Here is a 19,423-nt window from a genome sequence, read left to right on the forward strand (position 1 = left end):
AGGGGTTTGTTTAGAACAAAAGCCTACCTTGGAAACCATACACAGCTTGTATGAATGCCTGTCTTACCAGGGGTGATCCGTCTTCCTCCTGAACACACTGGCAGGTTCCAGAGTCCTTCACACCTCTGGCCAGTGTCACGTCAGTTCCTGGATCCCGTGAGAGAGAGCTCCCCGCCGTGAGGCTGCCGCTTCCTACTCTTCCCCGTTGTGTGTCTGCTCCCCACTGGAACCCCGTCAAAAGCAGCCAGTGCCCCCCAAGGGCTGGTACTTCTGCAGCCTTGTCACTGTCCAGGGGGCTGTATTATTCCCCCTCCCCCCACCCCCCATGATTCAGTTTCTAGTAGTCGGTTGATGCTTCAGCTGCTGCATTGCTAGTCTTGTTTCAAGAAAAAGTGACCTCCCTCCCTCCCTCCCAAGGGGTAACCATACAAGGTGAGAGGGGAAGCCAAGTCACCCCTATTTTTCATAAAAGTTTGTCAGAAATTTCCCAGTTCTCCACACCTGTTGGCCTATAATTAAGGCTATGTTTTAGTCATGGTTATTTTTAGTAAAAGTCATGCACAGGACTTGGGCAGTAAACAAAAATTCACGGTCCATGACTCTTACTGTACCCTAACTAAAACTTGGGTCAGGGGGCAGCGGGTGCTCACGGCGGGGGGGCCCTGCTGGTGCTGGTGGGGGGGGGAGGGAGGGCCAGGCAACAGCGCGCCATCCGGGACCCCTTCTGGTGCTGGGTCGGGGGGAGTGTTGGCGGTGCTGGCAGGCTCCGACCAGCATATCCCCGCAGCTCCTAGCGGGAGGGGCAGCCGGGGGGCTCCATGCGTTGCTCCCATCACAAGCTCTGGCTCCGCAATGCCCATTGGCTGGGAACTGCAGCCAATGGGAGCTGCGGGGAGGTGCATGGAGCTCCCTGGCCCGTTGGCCTAGGAGCTGCAGGGGCATGCCAGCGGGAGCCATGGAGCCCTCCCCTCCCTGAGGTGTGCGCCATCCCCTACCCCAACCCCCTCCCCAGCTCATAGCGCCGCACCAGCCACTTCAGAAGTCACGGAGGTCACAGAAAGTCACAGAATCCATGACCTCCATGACAGACATGCAGCCTTACCTATAATCAAAGCATTCACTCAGAGCACTCTGGAATGTATTCAGGTAGGGAGGTGTAGCCAGACACATCACTGGGGCAATACAGGGGGCAGGCACTTATTTTCTGTGTGTCTTAACAAATCGACACGATTGAGTCTCATGAATCTTAATGTACCTGATTTCAAATTATAGGCATTTCTGCCTGTCCTGGCTTTGCCACGGCTTCCATTCCACAAGCCCAACTCTTCTCACTTGAGAACTCCACTGAAATCAGCGAGGTTGCCATGAGTACCATAGAGAGCAGAATGTGGCCCCAGGCATGCCAGCAATAACTTGTTTTCTCAGTGAGCAAAGATGGCTCTAGCATTCAAGAGCAAAGGGCTGCAGGAATAAAGGGTAAAGACATTTTCATGAAGGAACGTTTCTGAGATGCTCCCAGGAGTCAAAATCCCAGCGGCTAGTTTTCCATTTCAGTGTGGTTCCCTCTCCCTGTTGCTTTCTTGCCTATGGATGGTGTCTGTGTTATCTTAAGTCTTACACTCATAGAAACGCAGGGCTGCAGGGACCTCGAGAAGTCCGTCTAATCTGTCTCCTGGCACTGAGGCAGGAAGTCTGCACTTTCTCACTTCATCACACGTCCCATATGTTCTCTTTAAATGGGTGTGTTTGCAGGCATAGCTGCCAGATTGTCGCTGCCGCTGGGCCAGAGTTGCATGTCTTTGGATCTTTCCTTTGTTTAGGCAGGGGACACAATGTGAGAGTCGGATTCATTTTCAGGGAAGGTTTCCGCTTGTAGGGCGAGACCATGGATGCTGCAGGAAACATCCGAGGCAATGAGTTACGGGCCAGTTAGTTTCCTGGGGAGGCTGTTGGTGCGGCTTTCGATGGGCTGGGTAACCCTCTGGCTTTTGTGGGGCTTTCGATGGGCTGGGTAACCCTCTGGCTTTGTTGCAGCGGCCGTGGAAGCCTGCGTCCTGCACAGCCTGAAGCGGAGAGCAGCTGGGTTCTTGCGCAGTAACAAGATTGCAGCCCTGTTCATGAAGGTGGGCAAGAGCTTCCCTCTGGCAGAAGATCTTTCTAGAAAGGTCCAAGATCTGGAGCAGCTCATCGAGAACACGTAAGGCTTTTGCCTTTGCCGCAGTGCCTTGTGGGCTGCCTGGTTGCACCCGTGCTGGGTGGAGACTTGGGCCACAATGTTCAAACCTGGGGGCCCAAAGTTAGGCACCAAAATTTCTGGTTTGGCATCTTTACAAGAGCCCGCTTTTCAGAGGTGCTGAGGTCAGTGGGGGTTGGAGCCGCGTGACACCTCTGACAGTCAGGTCACTGAGTCAGATGCCTAACGGTAGGCACCCGCGTTTGAGAATCCTGGCTCTAGTGGAGGAGCTGGGGACCAGGTTGGAGGTACAGTGCCCGGGCTGTAAAGAGGCCGTCTGCTTTCTAGAGTCTCGGTGGTGACCAAATCCAGAAACGTTCCCCAGAAGCTGATCATGAAGGATTTACAAATGTGTTCAAAGCACTTAGGCCCAAATCCCAGAGCCTCTCAAGGAGACGTAGGCCCTGAAGTGTCTGAGTCGCCTTTGAAAATGGAACTTGGAGACCTGTGTCATGTGGGTGCTTGACTTCCGTGGGATTTAATGGCTTGCTTACATGTAGACTTGGCAGAGTTTGATTTTTATTTATTTTATTATTTCAGTGGACAATATCTGTTTATTTTAAAGCATTTTTCTATTCTTGTTGATTTACATTTTCATGGTTGTGGGAATTTATGGGAGGGATAGACAATAATCATTTAATGACCATACACATTAAGATTCATAAAGTTAAAGCTTTATAACCATTGAAACACAAATTGTCAACATCACATGTCAAAATATGCAAAGTAAATAGCCACAGTCAGAAGACAGAATTCTGGGCTAGATGGACCATTGGTCTGACCTGGTATGGCTGTACTTATGTTCTTAAGTCAAACTCTAATAAGTTCTCAAACAGCATTTTTCTTTCTTTGCATCTCTATACATTTTGATGATGATTGATGGAAATAGTTTTTCATTGGTTTGTGTTGTTACGAATTACACCTGGTAGGACACGCACACAACTGCTACGAATTACACCTGGTAGGACATGCACACAACTGCTACGAATTACACCTGGTAGGACACGCACACAAATGCTGCGAATTACACCTGGTAGGACACGCACAGTTCGAATCTAGGCTGAGGCACATAAACAAAGTCCACAACTGCAGAGTTCCCAAAAAACACTAAGTTTATTACGCTTGAGCATGGTGCCCCCCTGCTAGCCAGGAGGGGACCCCGAATACAGATTATACAAAGGTTATATACTTTTTAGCAAAGCATGTTGCCCTCATGCATCGGAAACCTTAGCCAATAAACAAACCCTTTTCTTATTTACCACCTATCCCTGCTTGGTGCATTCCTCGTGCTAAACCAGTATGTTAATTACACAGCATGGTCCTAAAGCCGTGCATCAGTAACTTTTATTATCAGGATGGGAGGCCTCACATCAAAGGCCAGGAGATGGGGAGTTAGGGACTGACAAAAAAAACAGATACTGGGAGTCAAGGCAGGCTGGAGACAAGGAGGAGGATTTTCACAGGAATGCAGTATCTAAGGAACACGCCTCCTGGTGCATGATGTGCTTGCTTTTAGACAATGGTGGGCCCCAAACCAAAATGGAGTCACATGTGCTAACTTTTCCTTAACAGTGTGTACAGTGAAATTGACATTTACCCATATGTACCGATAAAAATCGAAACCTTCCAAGCCTATTCAGTGCTTTTTGAATCAGGGCCTAAGTCAGCAGCTGTTCTTGGGGTGCATTTGGATGGTCTCTCAGTACTGTTTCTTTATAACTGGTCATTTAATTTAACAAGGTCACTTCTAAAAACTCTGACACAGGCCTCCCTGGAAAGGAGGAGCGAGAAGAGCACAAGGACCAGCTGAAGGGATCTGTCACCAAATGATGGTCCCTAGCACAGGTGGGCTTTCCCCACCAGGCAGCCAACACCGTATCTGCACATCGGGTCAGGGCGGGGCTCGTGGACCAGCCCTGCACTGGTTGTGGAGCAGGGAGCTCATTGCCCCATTGCTCAGCTTGCTGCTCTGGTTTGGAAAGGAAGCCTGCAATGCTGTATTCTGCCTTGTGTCTCTGAAGACGAAACCAGGTACAAGGCGTCCAGGAGAACGCGCGCAAAGTGCAGAAGCTGCCGAACCTGTCTCCCCAGGCCATCAAGCACCTCTGGATCCGCACAGCCCTCTTTGAAAAGGTCCTGGATAAAATCGTGCATTACCTGGTAGAAAACAGCAGGTGAGTGCTGGCGTGGGCCAGCTATTTCCTTTTAGCTGCTCCCCAGCAGTGCCCGCCGTAAAGCCAACGTCCCCTAGGCTGGGCTGGCAGTATTGCTGGCTTAGTTTTCCTGCTCCTCGCTGATCAGAAGCACCACAGAAGCAGATGCAATTTTGTTTCTCTCTCTCAGCTCAGCCATGGCCCAGGATCTGAAATTCAGACCCTGTTCTTAATGGCGGTAGTCAAGGGTTGTGACTCAGTGACCCTTCCCGCACAAGCTTGCTGAAATAGAGGGGGCCCGGAGGATTCCCTTAGTCTTGAAGTCCTTCTGCTGTCAGCGAGAGAATGTCAGGTGCCAGGCTCTGCCCGGGCATTACCCACGCTGGAGACCCTTGGCGGTGTTCCTGAGCATTGGGGCTCCTGATGTTTTAGTTTGGGCCAGGCAGGGGGGTGGGTACGGATGGTGTCAGATGGAGATGGAGGCTGGAGGAAGCCTGCCTAACTCTGGAGGGGGAAGACTGCCTGCAACGACCTGCTGCCCTTTCTCATCAGCGAAAGCGGACGCAGAAAGATGCAGGGAGCACACAGAGGAGCAGAAAATACAGGGCAATTTATGGCTAAAACAGCCCGGTCTGTCATTAGCACGTATGCCAGCCACATCTTGTTTTTTCTTTGCTTCTAGTAAATACTATGAGAAAGAAGCTCTCCTGATGGATCCTGTAGATGGACCAATTCTTGCTTCCTTATTGGGTAACTTTATCTTTTAACCTCCACTCAGAGCTGACGTTGCAGGCAGACACCCCCCCCTCCACCCCCCTTGCATCCTTGCAATACCATTTTTCCATGAGAATGCAACAGACTTCCCGCCGCTGAGGTGGGCAGATGGAAGTGTGTGAGTACATTGAAAAGGAACTCTTGCCAAACTCGAAATGATTGCCGGGTGGCCGCCGATGGAGTGGGCTGAATAGCTGCTGCCATTGGTTCTCTTCGCTCTTGAAACGCTGACCATTAATGTATCTTCCATGTGCCCAAGTGCCATTTTCAAATGGAGACTTGGAAGGGATGCTGTAAACTAAGCACGGCGTCACGTGCTCAGAACTGCTGATTTATTCTTGGGGTTCCACACGTTATATGAGATAGTATCATGTACAGCTGGTGGGTCACCTTATAACTCAGCCTGAGCAACGGCCAGCGCACCGCTGCATGGCCCCTGGAGCAGGTTAGGAATTGGGCACTCTCTCTTGGAGTCACGTTAGGGTTCCTGGGTTGCACCTTCTCTGTTCCCAAAATGTCAGAGTTGACGCGTTTGCTGTGAGGACCCAAGAGGGAAAATGTTGCCCTATAATTCTGCCCTTTGCTTGGTCTTTAAATCTCACCCCTGTGCAGTGGGGCCTTGTGCGCTGGAGTACACCAAGATGAAGACGGCAGATCACTTCTGGACTGACCCCTCTGCTGACGAACTCGTTCAGAGGCATCGCATTCACAGCTCACACTGTCGCCAAGACTCTCCCACTAAGCGCCCTGCCCTCTGTGTGAGTGTTGGAGGACAGCTGGGGTGGATTGCGTCTCACTTGGCTCCCGTTGTGGTGAGCGGGGAGAGACTTGGGTGGTATTGAAGCTTCTTTAGTCTGCTTGCAAAGTGCACTGAGATCCGCAAATGAAAGAGGCTGGAGAAGTGTAAATTAATCATTGCAACAACAGGATCCTTCCAACAGGATCCAAAACTCAACCTGGGGAGGCTACTGGCTGCTTGGAGCAAGACGGAGCACTGCATTGCGGGATCTCTGTGGGTGGCAATTCCAAATTAAAAATGAAGGCAGCTGCAGTCTGCTGCATTTAATGCAAATGAATTGCAGCCCTGGGCCTTCCATGGGTTCAGGGCTGACCTTGGCTTGTGTCAAACTGGTGACCTAGAGGGCAAAAAGGAAAAAGAAAAGAGTGATCCTTCTTGCTGTGGTGGGCCTGAAGCCCGTCTGCATGCTGGGCTCTCCTGGGACAGGCAGAGATGAAATCAGCTCACAGAGCTGTCCTGTGTGGTCCCTTCTAGATTCAGAAAAGGCATTCGAGTGGCAGCATGGACGACCGGCCGTCACTGTCTGCCAGAGACTACGTGGAGTCTTTGCATCAGAATTCCAGAGCCACACTACTCTACGGCAAAAACAACGTCATGGTGCAGCCGGTAAGTAACCTGTGTGTGAGGAAAGGTTGAAGCACGTGAAACTTGGGACAGGAACCGGCTGCTTTAAAGCCAAGTTGCTCTCCTGGCTAGCAGGTGTCACCCCATCTTTGCTAGATGGAATGTCAGACCTGCTGAAGTGTGTGTGTGTGGGGTGTGTGTGTGTGTGTGTTGCCCCATGGAGGCAGGAGTCCCACAAGGGGCATAACCCCTGTACTTCTACAGCTAGTGGATAAAGGAATCCGAGACCTTTCTGTGACTGCAAATCTGTACTTAAAAACACTGCTCTGTTCTTTTTATCCAGCCCTGCCCCGGGCTGGGAGAAAGGGTGACTGTCAAGTGCATAATTCGGGAAGTGAAATAGCTGAATTCCATTTCTCGAAGTGAAGGAGATGGGGATCCTCCTGCTAGAAGAGGGGGGACGACTTCTTCCCTTTGACTAGAAACTGGTCCCCTTTTTCTTCGCCCAGAGGAGCATAGGCCAGACGAGCCATCTCCATTCCTTTCCCGGCACTGCGGCTGGTGCGCGTCCTTGCACAGCAGAGTGGCTACGCATGCGGGACACGGGTGGGTGCTGCAGCTGGAGCCCGGAGTTCACACCACACGGCTGGCAGCCTACAGTGAAGCTGGGGGGTTGGGCTGGAAGAGGCACGGCGAGCCCAGGGTGAGAGGATCTGTTGAGCTCTTTCGTGGTACAAGCCCTACAGCTTTGCAGAGCTGGGCTGCATGTGTCTCTGCTGTCCTTCCTCACCCTGCGTGGCTGGGGTGGAGCTCCGCTTTCGCAGTGGGCCCCACAGCTCAGGGGGCAGGATACAGGCAGAGAGGGCTGTGTTGAGAATAGCTCCCAAGGGAAGGAGAAGATAAATCCTGAGTTGATCTGCATGACTGGAGATCAGGCTCTTGCCAGGCTAGTTTGAGGAATGCTCACTGCTAACTTCTGATGGCCTGTCACTGAGCATTAATGGGGAGAGCCTGGGGGGAAGAGAAGTCACCATGTGAGAGATCACAGTCTGCCTGTCTGCCACAGTTCCGATTCTTTCACCTTAGGTTCTGAAGCGCTGGCCCTGTGGCGTTTCTGCCCTGCCCTTCCATGCCATCCTAACCCCTTGGAGGATCAAAGCCATGGTCCGGGGTGGCTGTGTGAGCAGGGACTTCAGGGAGCATGCTTGGGTCTGGACGGCCAAGCCCCACGTGTGGTGGAGGGAACTAGGGCAGGACGTGGGGCTCCCTTCTTTAGCACAAATGTCCCCTCCAGCTCGGGGGTCTGCCTTTCTGGCCGCTTTTGGCTGTAAGGGGAGTGAGACAAAACTGCTTCACTGGAGCTGTGACAGTTTCCCCCAACTGAGGATCTGCTCTCCGACCAGCCCAGTTTTGTGGTGGTGTTTCCTGGGAGAAGATCAGTACTGCATGAACGGTTTTACATCCCCCTTCCTGGTGCTTGGATCAGGAAATGCGCAGGGCTCTGGGCAGAGCTGTGCCAGGGTGTTTGGTGGTCATTGCAGTATTGGTCAAGCAGTACTTTCAGCAGACTGGAGCCTCACTGATCCCAAAAGCCAGGCCCTGCGATGTCGTCCATGCTGGTTTTGCGGGCCCGTAATGTAATTTCTCTCTATTCTCTTTGTAAAGAGAGACGACATGGAAGCGATACCAGGGTACTTGTCCCTTCATCAGACTGCAGACATCATGACATTGAAATGGACCCCCAACCAGCTAATGAATGGTTCTGTGGGCGATCTGGACTATGAGAAAAGGTGATTTGCTCTATATGCACGATCCTGTCGGCCAGAGAACAAGAGAGATTCAAGGCAAAAACATCATGTTAAGTGCTTCTAAAAGGCCTGATGGAACAACTGTTGCAGTCAGTGGGGATCCTTCCACTGATCTCCATGGGCTTTGGATTAGGTCCCAGATGTTTAGCTGATACCTGAATTCACTCTGGCCTTCTGAGAGGTACAATGTAAACAGGGAAAAGCCCTTGTCTGAACCTCCTGGGGAATCCAGTTCAGTGTTCTGTGTGGGTACCAGTTTTTACCGGCCTATTCTGGAAACGCTCACCTGAGCAGAACAGAACAACTATGCAGGAGTTGAGAACAATGAGAGAGAGAGCAATAGGCCTTTGGGGACAGAGAGCAGGAAGGGGCTGTGGGAACAGAGAGGAGACGTTGCTAAGGAATCCATCTTCTGAGGGCTGCGTTCAGCAGATCAAATCGGAGAGGCTGTTTATGCTGAAGGGTGTAGAACGATTTGCTTTCTTGCCCTCCGAGTGATTTTTCTGGGAGAGACCTGGTGTGCTCTTCACAGTATTTTGAAGGATTGTTAACGCTGCTGATTGATCTAGAGAGTCACAAAGCAGATAAACAGGGAAGTCCACATGCAAGGAGAAAAGATGTGAGCAGCTTCCAGAATAACAATGCTGGGCAATGGGCTTGTGAAGTGACAGGAGTGGTTGAGGTGTGTTGGGGCCAAGGGGATGACATGGCTCTGAGGCAGGTAGCTCTTTCTTCTCTCTCTCTCTCTTAGACCTTATCTTGCTGCCCACCCCTGTTATATCTGAGCACCGCCACAGGAAATCAATAGCAAAGTCCCTAGTGGACTCCAGGAAGTCTCTGGCACATCTCCGTTCATGGGGTCCGAGCTCCCCTCAGGGTAGCATTCCCTGATGAAGTGGATACTGGAATCTGCCATGTGCATTGGTGACGTTTTTCTTGACTGCAGTACTCCCTTTTACACACTAATGTTAACAAACTGTGTCAGGCCTTTACAGACAATGGGCAGCTCAGAAAAGCTCCTTCCAGCAACTCATTATTGACATGAGCATAACAGTTCAGATTGAATAATAACCATTAACAAAATTCCCAAGTGCTTTTCAGCGGTAGATTGGTTCTCCTGAAACATAGCAGTGAACCATCTAAATAAACAGTATAGGAAACCCAGGGACAGAAATAACTGAGCATTGTGCCCCCTAAACTGAGATAAACATCATTGTCCATGTAACTCATTTTCATTTTTGTCTATCCTCTATACTTGTCTCTCTTTTTTGCCTTTGTTCCTTGCCTCTCCCCTCTGACCCCCTGTGCTCTTGGGGGGCTCTCTCTGTGCTGCTGGTGGGGATGACTGGCTCCCTGCTGTAATCCTGTTTTCATCTCTGTATTGCTTTGCTGAGTTCTTGACTTGGTCCTCAGGCTAATTTCTAAAATTTCCCAGTGTCCAGGCAAGACAGAGAGAGAGAGAGGTCAAAGCACAAAGTAAGTATGTCTCCTTCTGGGGTTGTTTTGCAGTTGCACACATACACCCACGCCCCTTGTCTTTCTCCGGGCCTTTCACTGGGTTGCTGTAATGCCTGCTTTTGTTATTCTAAGCACCGCTTTTCTAAATGACAGCTATTGCTGCTGAAAACCTGGACTTTAACTTAAACAACTGGATAGAGATTTCATCCTGCCAGGTTCTCCGTGGAAATGAAACTGCCTTCTCTGAGGCATTGTCTTTGAGAGAAGAAAATGAAATGTTTCTTTGACAGACCTATCAGTTATGGGTTTTTTTCGTTTTCTTCCATGTCCGTTTCCTCTCTGGGCCAGGCTCTGCCCTGTCAATCAGCTGTCCCACGACCCTGCTACCCTCAGATCAGGCTGAGGACTGCGGCCTGCAGGGCTTGACTTGACATTCGTTCTTTGTGCCTTAAAAGCAACAGTGAAGAAAATTTAAAATGAAAAATTGTTCAGCCACTTTCAAGAAGTGTCATTACAGAAGTAAAAGGAGAACACAGCTGTGCAGAAAGCCTGGTGAAAGTTGCCCTGCCCAGATGGCCAGCAGGGGCCTCGACACCTCTCAGATCCTTTTAGGCTTAATTGGGATGTAAGCAGTGCCCTGGCTTCGTGCCGCTCCCTGTGTGGAGGTGAAACTTCCCCAGCAGAGGGGAGAGGAGGTTTCAGGGGTTTGCAGCTCCTGGGTCAGAGAAGGAATGCTCTGCTCTGGCAGGAGTTGGATTTTGGCTTCTTCTGTTCAAGAGCCAAATTCAAACTGCCCAGCTGGCAGAAAGCAGAGTTCAGGCTTTGTCAAGCTGTGTCCTCCGTGATGTGATCAGAGAGTAAAAATGAGAAACCATTTCCCTTCCTCCCCATTCTCAGCCCCTTTGGCCTATTGATGAAAAGGTGTAGCCAATGGTTTGACAACCGCACAGTTTGCTCTTGAAAATATTCAAGAGGCCAAATAACCAAGCTCAGCCAAATTTATTGTCTGAAGACAAAGCAGCACAGTACAGGAAAGAGAGTTAATACAGCACCATTCTTTCCCAGGAGGCAAATTCTCACGGTGTGCTCCGTTTGTCTTACGCAGAAGGGGTGCTGCCCAAACGCCCCCTTAAGCTAGCCATCTGTTGGAGCGTGGCTGTTTACACTGGTCACAGCACTTGAGGTTTAACTGTCCGGCTTGTGCCAGCTTTGTCCTGGATGCCTCTGTGTACTTTCCCATCTTTCATTTGGGATATTAAATTCTAAACATTAGGGAGCATAGAGCGACAGCTGAACGCAAAGGATTCACGCAGCTTCCATTATTCCACGTTGTGCCTTTGTGGGCGTCCATCTAGCTCAGGACAGTTTTTCTATTTGCCTAAGCAAAGTGCTGAGTTCGCTGTGCCCCAGTGCATCATGGGATATATGCCTTAGCATAAGTGAGCAAGAAGAAGCTGAGTATAATTTAGCATGATTACTCCCCTCCCTTGCCCCCCCACTAATTCCATGCCCATTGCACCTATCAATGTGTGGGGCATAACCTACAAGGGTGACTAGCTTCCAGAGAAAGGGTCTGTGCCGGGCAGTTGCTCCGGGGCTCCCGACAGTGCAGTGTGCATTCCCCGCACATGTGGTCGACGCGTGCGACCGTGCACAGGGAAGGATGCTGAGGCAGCGATGGCCCCAGTCGTGCAGACCTGGGTTTAACACAGCTCAGTCTTGTTGAACTGCTTTCGGAAGCACAGAGAGAAGTGGCCCAGCGCATTTCTGCAGGGACGTTCCCACTGCCCCAAGCTGTTCCCACGGCAGGCGCCTTGCTGCCGGGACCTTGCTGTTGCTTACATCCCCCATGTCCCTCTGTAGCTCCCGCTGGGTCAGGGGGGTTCTGGTGATCCACTGGGCAAGATCCTCAGCTGACGTAAATAGATGCAGCTTCCACTGGGTCTGGGTCATTTACACCCACAGAGGATTGGGCCCGGACTCTTGCCATTGGCTGGCTTTGAAGGTGCTGTCGAGTTGCGTGGCTGGAAGGGCTTCTCTGACTGTTGAAAGCCTGGGGGGCGTAGGACTCTGGTGTGTGACCGGGGCATCTCTTCTCTTTCCTTCCAGTGTGTACTGGGACTATGCCATGACCATCCGCCTTGAGGAGATCGTCTACCTGCACTGTCACCAGCAGGGTAAGGGAGGCGGGCATTGCTTTATCTCCAGGGCAGCTTGTGCCATATGCTCACAGAGGGCTGCAGCGGGTACCTGGAGACTGGGACGATGGCAAAGAGCGCCCAGGACAAGTCTTGAAATACCTAGTTTCTGTGGAACCACTGGTTCAAATCCCAGCTTGCTTGACTCGCCCCTTCACGCTCCCAAGGTAGAGGAACTGAGCTCTGTGCGATTACTGTTATGTGGCTCTTCCGGGGGGACCGTAATAGCAGGGCCTGCCGGCTGTGCTTGGACTGTGAAGACTCTGGCACTTTGTGAAGGGCGGGGTTCCGGGATTGGAGCCCCTGGTTCTAGGGTAACTAAAGAGGGAAGAGCCCTTGTGGTTAAGGCAACGGGCGGGAGACTTGGGTTCTGTTGCTGGCTCTGCCATAGACTCCCCGGGCATCATTTGGTCTCTCTGGGCTCCAGTTCTCATCAGTAAAATGTGAGTAATAATACTCCCTTCTGTCTCTTCAGAAAGTGCAGGCTTTGGGGCAGGGCCTGTCCTTACACTGCGTCTCCCCAGGGCACAGCACAACGGGGTCCCAAGCCCAGCTGGGGCTGCCAAGCACTGTCCTAACCAATGTAAATCCATGTTTTGTTCCAGTGGCAACATTTGCCCTCTCATCCCTGTTATGCAGGGTGCAGTAAGCCATTTGGCTGCCGCTGTCCACCACAGAGGTGGCTGCATGACAGTGGTGCCGTCTATATTTAAGCAGTAAAGCGCTTTAAGACCTTCTCCAGAAATGTGTATTGTCTGAGAAGGTTCCCTTCTCTTCTCAAGTGAACGCACCGTGGGCTGACTTAGTTAGGGGACTCCGTTGGTCTACGTTGCTGAGAGGCATGATTGGCTGGTCTGTGCTTGTCTCACCGGTTTCATACAGCGCTCCACGTGGTGGCCATGAAACAGCCATAATAATCAGCAAAGTAAAAGCCCTAGTGCTAACAGCGATAACACTTCTAAGCTAGAGATCACCTTTCCTACCGAAGGTTTCATTAATCGCTGCATTACGTTCATTAGGGACGGAGACCTACGCAGGGGAACAGAAACAAACTACTGCTGGTATTTCCGGCCAAGTTTATAATCGCAAAGCCCAGGCCTGCACAGCTGGAATTTTGTCTGAATTCTTGTTAATCTCAGCTCAGCGGATTTGTCATTGGGGTCATTAACCATCCCGACTGACCTCTCCAGGCGCAGTAATACACGCACCAGCCCCACGGCGTTTGTGGTTGCAGGCAGTTTTTCATGCGTTCAGTAGGGGTGAATTTCCCCCTAGTGCAGAGCCTGTGGGTTTAAGTGGGGTTCTAGTGGTGCTGAGGCCCTCTGCCTGGGATGGATTCCCACCCGTGGGAGGAAAGTTCAGATAACTCGTGGCCTGGAGCTGCGTGTACATTTTCTGTATTTATTTCTCCCCTGGAGGCGTCTCTGGATGGCTCCATCGTGCTGTGCCCTGGGGTTTCAGATTGGTAGGGTTACCTCTGGCATCTGTTTCCTTAACTTCTGTATTGTGTATCTTCTCTGCCTTCGTTCCTGTTGCTAATAGTAGACAGCGGTGGGACAGTCGTTTTGGTGAGTCAAGATGGGATTCAGAGGCCTCCGCTCAGGTTCCCCAAAGGAGGGCACCTGCTACAGTTTCTGTCCTGCCTAGAAAATGGTCTCCTTCCTCATGGACAGCTGGACCCACCTCTTTGGTCACAGAGGGGGAAGGTAGGAACCTTGACTGAAGTGTGGGTTGGAATGCAGAGGCTCAGTAGCTGCTCTCACCCTTCGCCGACCTGGGCTCCTGGCTGGTGCTGGTGCTGCAGAGTGGTACCTGCCTGGACTTAGTGGCAGCTACAGTTGAAAAATCCCAGGGTGTGAATGCCTCTGGAATCAAGGACACCAGGAGCCCAGCACTGGACAGGAGTTGCGGGTGGTGACGTGATCTGCACCCCCTATAGAAAGGAAGGCCATGCAGTAGAGGGGAACCTGCAGCCTACGAAAAATCAGACCTTATATCTCGGTGCGTCCCCTTTATAAATGTACCCTGCTAATGGACACGTATTCCTGGGCCACAGTCTGGGCTACCTGTAGTGCAGGCAAATACCTGATCTCTCACATGCACACGGTCCAGCAACCACAGATACCAAGAAAGAACAGTCATACAGGAGCTTGCTGAATACAACAGAGGTCGCTTTATTTCAGGCAAAGACTTCTATCCATGCAGTTGTCAGTACCCTGGGTAAAATGCACCCCTGAACCAGAAGGGCAGCATCAGACCTGGGCACCACTTCAGCCTGGAGGGTTTAAGTGGGACTTGTCACCTTGAGCTGCCCTTCTGGACAGGGATGCATGTCCCCCTTACTTAGTAAACTCATGTAAGATGGGAGTGACCAGGCTCTGCCCATTGTCTTAGGCCACTGGGCAGCTTTCCTGCAGCCGCAGGGTCACATCGAACTTGCGTAACATAAAGCAGGTCGCAGCTGCTCTTGCTTTCAGACACAACAGACCTAGCAAGTGGTCTTAGCATGAGCTGTCCTGTCTCGAGCGAGGAGTCTGGCCACATTGCATGCTGGCATCTGCAGGCTCTGTGAACCCCATCTCTGTATGCAAGTTACGGTGGCTGGGGTTCTGCTGTTTCGGAGACTCTGGTACAAGAGCGTATCATAGCTCCTATTCCGGGGGTAAACTTTTCTCTCTCTGGGAATGTAATGAAAAGCACGGGGATCTTCCAGCCAAATGAATGCTGAGGATGTGTGAACTCCTAGTTCAGCGGGAGGGCATGTGTTTTCTTGCATTAGACAACATTTTCAGTGGCCACGTGGCATTTGAGGTTGCCCTGAATGTAAACACATGGCCTGGCTTTGTAAACAGGAGCTCTTATTTATGTAGGGGAAGGTGTTTCCAAAGCTGAGAAAGCGAAGTCCCCAGGGCTCTTCCGAGTCGGCATCTGATAAGGAAGATGATGAAGCTACGGACTACGTTTTCCGGATAATATACCCCAGCATGCAGTCAGAGTTTGGTAGGTGCGCTCAGCAATGACATACAATGTCACTGGAGTGGGAATAGCCCGACGCCAGCGCTCCTGGAAACGCACAGCCTAAGTCCCTGCCGAAAAGCGTTCCAGGACAGGATTTGTGTGTGAGAGAATTCCCTTTTCAACAGCACTGGGATTAACCTGTTGCTCAGTCGAGAGGGCAGCAAGGAACCCTTTGCTCTCGTAGCTGGAGAAGGGCCCCAGGCTTCCGTACAAGAGAGCTCTGTGAATGTTGCAAAGAGTCTTCCCCAAATATTCCTCAGACTCTGACCAAGAGCCTGCTCTGGCTGTGTTCATGGGCTTTTCTGGGCACTCCCTCTGCAAAAGCAGGTGGCCACGAATGTGTTAATGGGGAATCCTGTTTATTTCTGCTCTCGCACTGGGGCAAATCAGGAAACACTTCACTAACCCCAGTGGGCCAGATCCTGGGCCCGACCTAAGTCCCTTTTGTGCTACTCCAGCAGCACAAAGAGGGGAGAAAATTCACACTGGCGATGAGCGGCGGGAGCTGTGTTGGCAGGAGAGCGTCTCCCGCTGACATAGCGCTGTCCACAATGGCGCTTTTGTCGGTCAGGGGGGGTGGGTTTTTTTCACAGCCCTGACCGACAAAAGTGCTAAGGTAGACATAGCCGAAAAGTAGAACAAACGGCAGAGACTCCCCTTTCTATAGCTTTGTTCTGAACCCTCCTGTACAGTTCCCTAGTGGGGCGGAGTTCTCCGTTGAATGAATGACTGACCGCTCCTCTGGCAGGGGTATCTTCCTCTCTCACATGATATAGGACTTTCCCCATAGGCTCTAACTCCTGCATGGATTCTTCCTCCCCTCATTCATTTGTGCCTTTGCCCTGTTTCCACATCTTTAGTTCCTGTAACCAGTCATTCTCGTCCTTTCCTTGCCTTCCCTGCAATCTCCGTCACCGCTGGGAGGGAGATGACCCCGAGGACTCCTGCTACAAGCAAGATTGTGGTGATCCCCAAACACTCTCTGAGCCTCCTGGCCAGATCCCTCACTGGACCAGGGGCCGAACTGCATCCGCGTAATGTTGCTGTCGCCCGGGTTGCTTTCGTTGCTTTGCTGCCTAGGTCATGTTGTCGCTTGTGGATCCCCACGTGCTGGGCTCAGCAGACCCGTCTGGGTTAGGGTTTTCCTGCACTGAGTTATGAGAAGGGAGAAGGCCTTGGTGAGGCATGCCTAGTATCCCTTCGCCTGGTGCCCGCCTCCAATACCAGCAGCTGCTCAAGAATGACATGCAGGAAGGGCTAGGAGGTGCCGAGGGGGCGTGCACAAGCCTCTGCTATCTGGAGGCCTGATTTCCAACCCTCTCTTATCTCCTACGTGGAAATGAACTGGATTATCACCTCTTATAATTCAAAAGAGGCCCCGGCTAGAATTGGCAGAGGAGTGTCGGGGCATGGTCCTGCTAGAGCAGTAGCAAAGCTGCCGGGAGGCTGTCCAGACTGCGTGGGGCTCTCTGAACAGGAAGCTTGTGCTAGCCTCTACTTGGCCCTCTACTTGGGAATGTGCAGGAGACTAAATTTGCTCACAGTCTCAAACCCAAACCATTGCAAGCGACCGTTCAAAGCCCGCCCCGAGATTTAGCAAATGACAACATCCTGGGAGCAGCCTGTCTGCGCTGCCCTGGTTAACCTCTTGCAGCATCTGAATCAAACGGTCTCTTCTTCGGTCACGACTCTAATATCTTTCCCTTTTTCATTTGTTCCCTGGGACTTGGTTGGGGGAGATTCCTGTGTGCCAGGGATGGATGGATTCCATCCTGCTCTCCCTCTGCCAGGCACTGCCAGCGTAGCCTGGAGTGGAGACCCATTATTGCTCTTGTCCTGAAGGATTGATTTTTAGGTGTAATCCTGTGTGTGATGAGCCGTCTCTCAGACTGAGGGACGCTTGCTTGCTACCTGGGTCTTTTCCAGCATTCAGTCGTCCCAGGCAAGGTGACTGAATGCACCAGCGCTTTAACTGGGTGACGTTTCTCACTTTTACCTTGGATCTTTCCTTTCCTGTGAGTGCGTCACTACTCAGCAGTGTGATTGGCTAGCAGCAGACCCATGTGGTTTAATACAGTCTGCTTGGGAAGACCATGGGTTATTGATCTCTCTAATCAGAATTTTCCTGTCTCTCTCATCTGGTGTGTGAGCCATCTATCTCCTATTGCAATTGCTCAGTGATGTCTTTTCTTGCCCTCTCACAGTGCCCCAGGAGCTGATAGACACACCTGGCAGCAGCTTGCCTTCCATGTGGCAACCTAGCACCCGCAAGTCGTCCTGCTCCTCGTGCTCCCAGAACAGCTCCTCCGATGGTGGCCCATCCAACGGCTGCAACCACGAAAGGTACAACCCATGGAGGCCGTGTTGATGTGGCTGGTCTGCCTGTTCCAACAGCAGGAATGCATGCATAGGAACCAAGCTGAGATCTCCAGAGTGCGTCAGTGTGACTGACGGCCAGCGATGGGGGAGATCTTGGCGTTTCCCTGGTTCTTCAACTGAAAACCTTTTCTAAGTCCGGGCTAAGTCAGACTCCAGAGCACGTGTTCCCTCCTCTCGGCTACTGCTCAAATGGGGACACCTTCATTGTACGTTTAAATCCTCAGGCTGGCACTTAGGAATTAAAAAGGCTTTTGAGGGCTAGTTTGGGTTCCCCAGGCGGGGCGTGGGTGGATGTTAAAAATGGGGAACCCTTAATTTGCAGTAGGGGACCTCAAGGCAGTTTTGTAGCCCAAGTAGAAGTGAAAAGTCTTCCTCAGCAAAATCACTACTGTGTCCTAAAGGGGCTCATCCTGTTGTGGGAGTGACTGTCCAGAATGGGTTAATCATGGTCCAGTAATCTCCTCAAAGGCATGGCCTCGTGATCTGAGCAAAGGCCTGGGATCCCAGCTCTCCTGTGTATTCCCATTGCAGCCTTGGGCAGGTGGCGTAGGCTGGGATTTTTTGAGGAGACTGAGGGAGTGAGTTGGGTGCCTGACTCCTGTAGGTTCTTTGCAAATCCCAGTTTTATGCTCTCTGCCTCAGTTTTCCCCTCTGTAAATATTCACATATTAATTACGAAAAACCCTAGCTGACTTGCTGCATCTGGTACAGCTGAGCAAGCCTCCTGGCTCTTCCCTTCTCTCGCTTCCCTGCTTAGCAGATGCCCACCACTAGCACGGAACAATTATCACAAGGTAAACAAACCAGGGGGAAAAGTTTAACCCCTTCCCCCTCCCTTGGGTCACAGAGTGGGGCAGGTTGCTCTGTGATAGAACCACTGAGGAGAGGCTGCATTTCCAGGTGTTTGTATAGGGGGGCACATGACCAGTTGGCGCTGTGGGGTGGGCCAGGGCACTGCATGATGGCAGGGGCAGCGATGGGGGCCATTTCTCTCTTGTGACTGATTGGTTTTCTTCTTTCTTGGCAGAACCCCACTAAAGCTCCTGTGTGACAACATGAAGTACCAGATCCTCTCCCGGGCTTTCTATGGCTGTGAGTGCTCTCTTCCTCCATATGGACCTCTGAGATAGGGCCGGTCAGATTCTCTTCTCCATTACAGCCACGTGGCTTCAATGGGCTTGTGGCAGAGGGGAGAGTCGGCCCAGGGAATCAGTCTGATGCCCTACGCAGTGCGTGTGCAGGCACCAGTGATGTCAACCAACTGCACGCACGTAGTGCGGGGAATAAATTTGGGGCCAGAATTTGGGTTAGGCCGCGCGCGGGCCAGAACCACGGCCCACCATGCTGACCAACTTTGTCTCATGGTTTCCTTGTACTCCCCCGTCTGTCGGTATATAAATGTGGACTGTAAGTTCTCTGGGGCAGGGACTCTCGATCTTCTGTATTTGCACCTAGCACAATGGGGTCCTGGTCCGTGACTGGGGCTCCACATCACAGGCTTTGGCCCAGGGAGCTAAAGAAAGTACCAGCAATTTCCCCATGATCAGGAAAACGCTCCTGGCAGTGAAATGTATCTGGCTGGGGAACAGTCTCCCAAAGGAGGAAGACCCCTTGTTTGTGACTCGTAGAATTAGACTGGCAAAAGCCTTAGCAAATCTGCACTGGAGGCCAGTTCCCCAGTGGCCCAGGGTGGATGGACTCACTGACATTCCAGGTCTTTTCTGTGCTTCCATCTGTGTTTTCTGGGGCTGCCCAAGCTCCTTGTTCTGAATGAATCCTTGCTTCCACCTGACAGGGCTGGCATACTGTCGACATCTCTCCACTGTGCGAACCCACCTGTCTGCATTGGTTAACCACAACATTGTGTCTCCTGACCTACCATGTAATGCCAGCTGTGGCCTGACTGCAGAGATATGGCAAAAATACCTGCAGGATAGCACGGTAGGGGCCAGCATTCTAGTTAGACGCTAGAACAAGGCCTAGGCAAGAATTATTGCAACACAAAGCTTCTCCGTGGTTATTTTATCAATGGTTAATGA

The 19,423-nt window shown here is 51.5% G+C and overlaps 1 protein-coding gene across 1 annotated transcript in view; it reads left to right on the forward strand.

Moving 5' to 3' along the window:
• The window catches only part of SGSM1 (small G protein signaling modulator 1), an 80,261-nt gene that overhangs the window by 37,294 nt on the left and 23,544 nt on the right, over positions 1 to 19,423 (forward strand). The window contains exons 4-16 of the mRNA XM_084649554.1: positions 2,035 to 2,197; positions 4,255 to 4,407; positions 5,069 to 5,136; positions 5,773 to 5,918; positions 6,434 to 6,565; positions 8,189 to 8,313; positions 9,745 to 9,807; positions 11,899 to 11,966; positions 13,530 to 13,693; positions 14,858 to 14,987; positions 17,210 to 17,348; positions 18,412 to 18,476; positions 19,180 to 19,325. Of these exons, the coding sequence (XP_084505680.1) occupies positions 2,035 to 2,197; positions 4,255 to 4,407; positions 5,069 to 5,136; positions 5,773 to 5,918; positions 6,434 to 6,565; positions 8,189 to 8,313; positions 9,745 to 9,807; positions 11,899 to 11,966; positions 13,530 to 13,693; positions 14,858 to 14,987; positions 17,210 to 17,348; positions 18,412 to 18,476; positions 19,180 to 19,325 (1,562 nt within the window). The remainder of the gene's footprint in view (positions 1 to 2,034; positions 2,198 to 4,254; positions 4,408 to 5,068; positions 5,137 to 5,772; positions 5,919 to 6,433; positions 6,566 to 8,188; positions 8,314 to 9,744; positions 9,808 to 11,898; positions 11,967 to 13,529; positions 13,694 to 14,857; positions 14,988 to 17,209; positions 17,349 to 18,411; positions 18,477 to 19,179; positions 19,326 to 19,423) is intronic.

This window comes from Lepidochelys olivacea (assembly GCF_965140295.1).
Source record: "Lepidochelys olivacea isolate rLepOli2 genome assembly, chromosome: 15".
Classification (NCBI taxonomy): Eukaryota; Metazoa; Chordata; order Testudines; family Cheloniidae; genus Lepidochelys; species Lepidochelys olivacea.